A 4,073-nucleotide genomic window follows, 5' to 3' on the forward strand; every position below is an offset into this window, starting at 1 on the left:
TACACATACAGACGATAATGGGGAGGAGAAGACCAGTTCCATCTTCCATTTTCAAAACAATAGCAGGGTGTGGAGCATAATCTGGTAAATGCCCTCCTTGAGGATTGTTATGAACACATCGTAGTTGCCTACCATCCCTCATCTTAACCATGAAACCATCTGCTCCACTCCTTACTTCAACTAAAACATTCAAACCAAAAGTTATAATAATAAGGTGGAACTCAAATTCAATCAAAACCAGACAAAGAAAATAATCCCACTAACTAGCTTACCAGCTTCCACAATACTAGATTTGACATAATCTTCATCATGTTCATTAAAATTCTCAGCGGTGCTTCCAGTACCATCAGAGTGAGAGCTGAAAACACACTTAATACTACTCCTGTTGTTGCAGAATCTAAGAGTGATTGTTTTTGTGGTAACCTGATGAGACTTGACACCTTTGTTCCGAAGATTACCCCAGAATTGGCTTCTAGGTTTCAAACCAGTGTAGTTGACAAGTGAAGCACATGCACCACCAACTTGTCTTGGACGAATCGTAGGGCATACAACTGGTGCTTGAAGCGACCTCATCTTCCTTCCTTTCAATACACAATCATCAAACACACGAGATTCTAGAGTATCAAAAACATTACCAAATCTCTAATCTGAAAAATTCTACAAACTCATTGATCCATACAACAGATTCCAAAACAAACTACCAAAAACAAAAAAGTCAAATCAATCAGTGATCTCTATACAATGGAATGCGTTTTATCATATAGATCATCTATTTATCGAGTTTAACCATAGATATCCCCAAAAAAACACATATCGATGATCAAATAAATAGGAAGATCATTGAATCACTTACAAGTGGAAACGGATAAGATCAGATGATCGTGAATGGTAATAAACACTCGCACGAGAGAGATTAGTGACGACTCTAAACAGATCGATTCAAGAAGAGGATCGAAGAGTTCCGAAGAAGCCAAAGAGAAGAGAGGATCAATCGGAAGAAGATAGATAGATAGATAGATAGAGAGAGAGAGAGAGATGATTCTTCACTTGAGGAGGAGGAGTTGAGAGATCAAAGGAGTGAGAGAATCTCCGTTACCTTTATCGACTCAGTTTTTGTTTTAATTGTCGATTTTACCCCTTTCCCCCAAATTTTGATGTTTCATTTTGCCTAACCATTTCGTATTTTATTTATGGACCAACTTTTTTGAATAAATTTAGCGATGTCTACCAAAACAAAAACATCCTACTTTTTTCATTTATTAATAAAACTAAATTGTGATTAAAATATAATCTGGTAATTTTTATTTATGTTTAGTCAATGTTAATTGTAAAAAGTATTTTCTAAATGAAAAATGGGAAATCTCATATAGGTTTTTAAAATAATTAAGGGAAAAATAATGATACAATATGTATGCTTTGACATTTCTAGTTAAGGAAGGCATCGATATGTAAAAATTCTTTAATTATTATTTGACCAAATACAACAAACACATGATAATTGTGCTTTGGTCATTGTTATTAAAATCAGGACACCGTCAATTTCAATTACGTCTAATTTGAGCAAAAGATGTACCAACAACTTATATAATAGATTAATAATAAAAAAATCATAAAGCATATAAAATTGGTACGGAATAACTCATTCACCTATTCCTGTTTTTTTTTTGTTTTTTTTTCTTGAGCCAGACCTATTCTAATATTGTAATATTGTAATTAGGAAAACCGAAATGGGAAAGGGTTAAAAAAGGGAATTCAAATAAGCTAAACGTGATGACGTGAGAACAAGACAACGTAAAAGCTCGACACGTCATCACTTGACGGCAGACGAAATATTATTCGCCTAGATGGATGCCACGTGTACATGCGCCCTTTGTATCTCTCAGAGATGGTTTTGGATAAGGTTAGTAGTAGTTATAAAACATGGACTCCCTTTTTTTTAGCCTTTTCTTTTTTTTTAATCTTCTAGAAAAAAAGTGTCCTAACTAAAATTATACAGTATATTTCTGATATACTTAACTAAAAATAGAGTATTTACATTTATATCTAAACCAAAAAAATAATATAGTTTATGTTGAAACAAAAAAAAAGAAATGGGCACATCATATAAAAAGAATACCAATTAACAAATTCTGAGTAAATTTGATTTGGCCAATTAGCGGAAAAGGCAAGTCTTATTCAAGGAAAGTGAAATAAGCAAGTTGAAACTACTACTACAAATTTGTAAGCTAAGAGGTCAGTGTCAGTGATGGCCCCTTTGACATTGCCAAATACCTTATCGGTCCAACGAAAAAAATTGAAGGTTAATGGCTTCACGAGCGTTCCTTCGTTATCCAATTTCTCAGCCCCAAAAATATCCTCACCCCAACCCCCCCTTCCTCAATGTTTGGATTTTTTTTTTTTTTTTTTTTCTGAATTCTCATTTGTATTTTACTTGTAATGCATATCCATTATTATTGCTTGATCATTGAGACTGACATGAGAGTGCTACGATTCTGGAGGAAAAAACAAACAAACAAACTAACAGAAGGCTAAGATTCTCTGGGGTTTATTTGGTCCTAAACAAAATTTGGCCTATAATTAGGGCCCAATAATTACCCATGGTTTTTTCTAGCATCTAACGAGTGTTTTTAACTTTTTGATTTAATTAATTAACAACCACCACCACAAACACACAACAAAAACAAAAAGTTAACGGATCAACCGATCAAAATCAAACCCGTTTTTATTGGACACCATTAAGAAAACAATGGGCTTTGAAGGGGAAGCCCAACATTTCAAAAAGCAACTACAGTAATAAGTCAAAGCGTTGACCTCTATAACAGACAAAAGATGGAGCATTCACAAACGTCTGAACTGGTCAAATATATATAATCACTGAACAGCATATTCGAGCATACAAACATATTTTTGATTTATTGTTTTTTTTAAAAAAGAGTGATATTTGGGTATTAACCGAACTTAATTACACGGTTTACACTTCCGACTATATATGTATAATTTTTCATTTGTCTTATATATGTGGATCCCTCCAACATATAATAATCTATTATTATAAAATTGATGGTTCGAGATGTATCTGAAGAGGAAGCTTCAAGTTCTTTTCGTTTGAAGAAAAAAACTAAATTGAAATATATATATATATATATATATCGTAGTATAAGATTCATATATATTTTAAAAAATAAGAAAGATAATCAGATGCACGTATATATGTATGAGCTATATGATAAGGTGTTTCTGATATTTTTTGCGACTTTTAAAAAGATTCGATGTCGGCTGCTCTAAGCCTCGCGTTCACTCACTCTCAAGACTTTAGCATTCTCTCCCGACTTAACCCTACCACTATTTCATTCTTTCTTTCTTTCTTTCTTTCTTCTTTCCTTTTACCACTTTACTTATTAAATAAATTAAAAAAAAAAAAAAAAAAAAAAAAAANCATAGAGCATAGTACCAAATATGTTATTGATTAGTTTGTAAAACATCCGCTTCACATGATCAGAGATCTTTTCTCCGAAGTATAGATAGACACTTGGTTTTACTTGGTTCATTAGCTAGCACACCTAGCTAATTAAGTATATCATTAATTGAAGGCTTAATTAAACAACGAATTTGGTAAATATATATACATGCACTTCACCAACAGTCTCAGCGACTATTAAATAGTAGTAGTAGTATATCTTTGTAGGAGTGCATGAACCTGAAATCACGTACCCGTCGTCTTTTATTTTGACTAATTTTTGTGCTATTAATTAAGTGATCTCCTTCCAAAAATTATCAAAATTTAATACGCGTCGATTAGGTTGTTGTGTTTTTAAGTAATAACAACTGAGACGACGAATTCAGAAAGGTCATGCTCAAGTTTATGAGACACCAATATGTTACACAATTGTATAATTGTATATATATTGCTCTCTAATTAGGTATATTACTATATGTAGTATGTATGAGTGCATATGCGTGTGTTTTTCGAATCTGGTTTTTTGATATCCCAGATTTGATAGATCATGCATGTCGATGCTAGTGTCTGGAACTTGTTCCAAGATTCTTTTTTATATACTTATATTATTTTTATG

The 4,073-nt window shown here is 32.5% G+C and overlaps 1 protein-coding gene across 3 annotated transcripts in view; it reads right to left on the minus strand.

Moving 5' to 3' along the window:
• Nucleotides 1-1,089, minus strand: part of LOC104713186 (bifunctional nuclease 1) — a 2,677-nt gene extending 1,588 nt beyond the window's left edge. Inside the window, exons 1-3 of one of the 3 annotated variants that reach the window (XM_019229469.1) lie at nt 854-1,089; nt 273-581; nt 10-180 (exon numbers count right to left, since the gene is read on the minus strand). In XM_019229469.1, coding sequence (XP_019085014.1) covers nt 10-180; nt 273-573 — 472 coding nt within the window. In that variant the 5' untranslated portion in view covers nt 574-581; nt 854-1,089. Of the gene's footprint in view, nt 1-9; nt 181-272; nt 582-853 lie in introns of those variants that run through there. The other 2 variants (XM_019229470.1, XM_019229468.1) reach the window with 2 other exon arrangements.

Source organism: Camelina sativa, chromosome 9 (assembly GCF_000633955.1).
Source record: "Camelina sativa cultivar DH55 chromosome 9, Cs, whole genome shotgun sequence".
In the NCBI taxonomy this organism is placed as follows: Eukaryota; Viridiplantae; Streptophyta; class Magnoliopsida; order Brassicales; family Brassicaceae; genus Camelina; species Camelina sativa.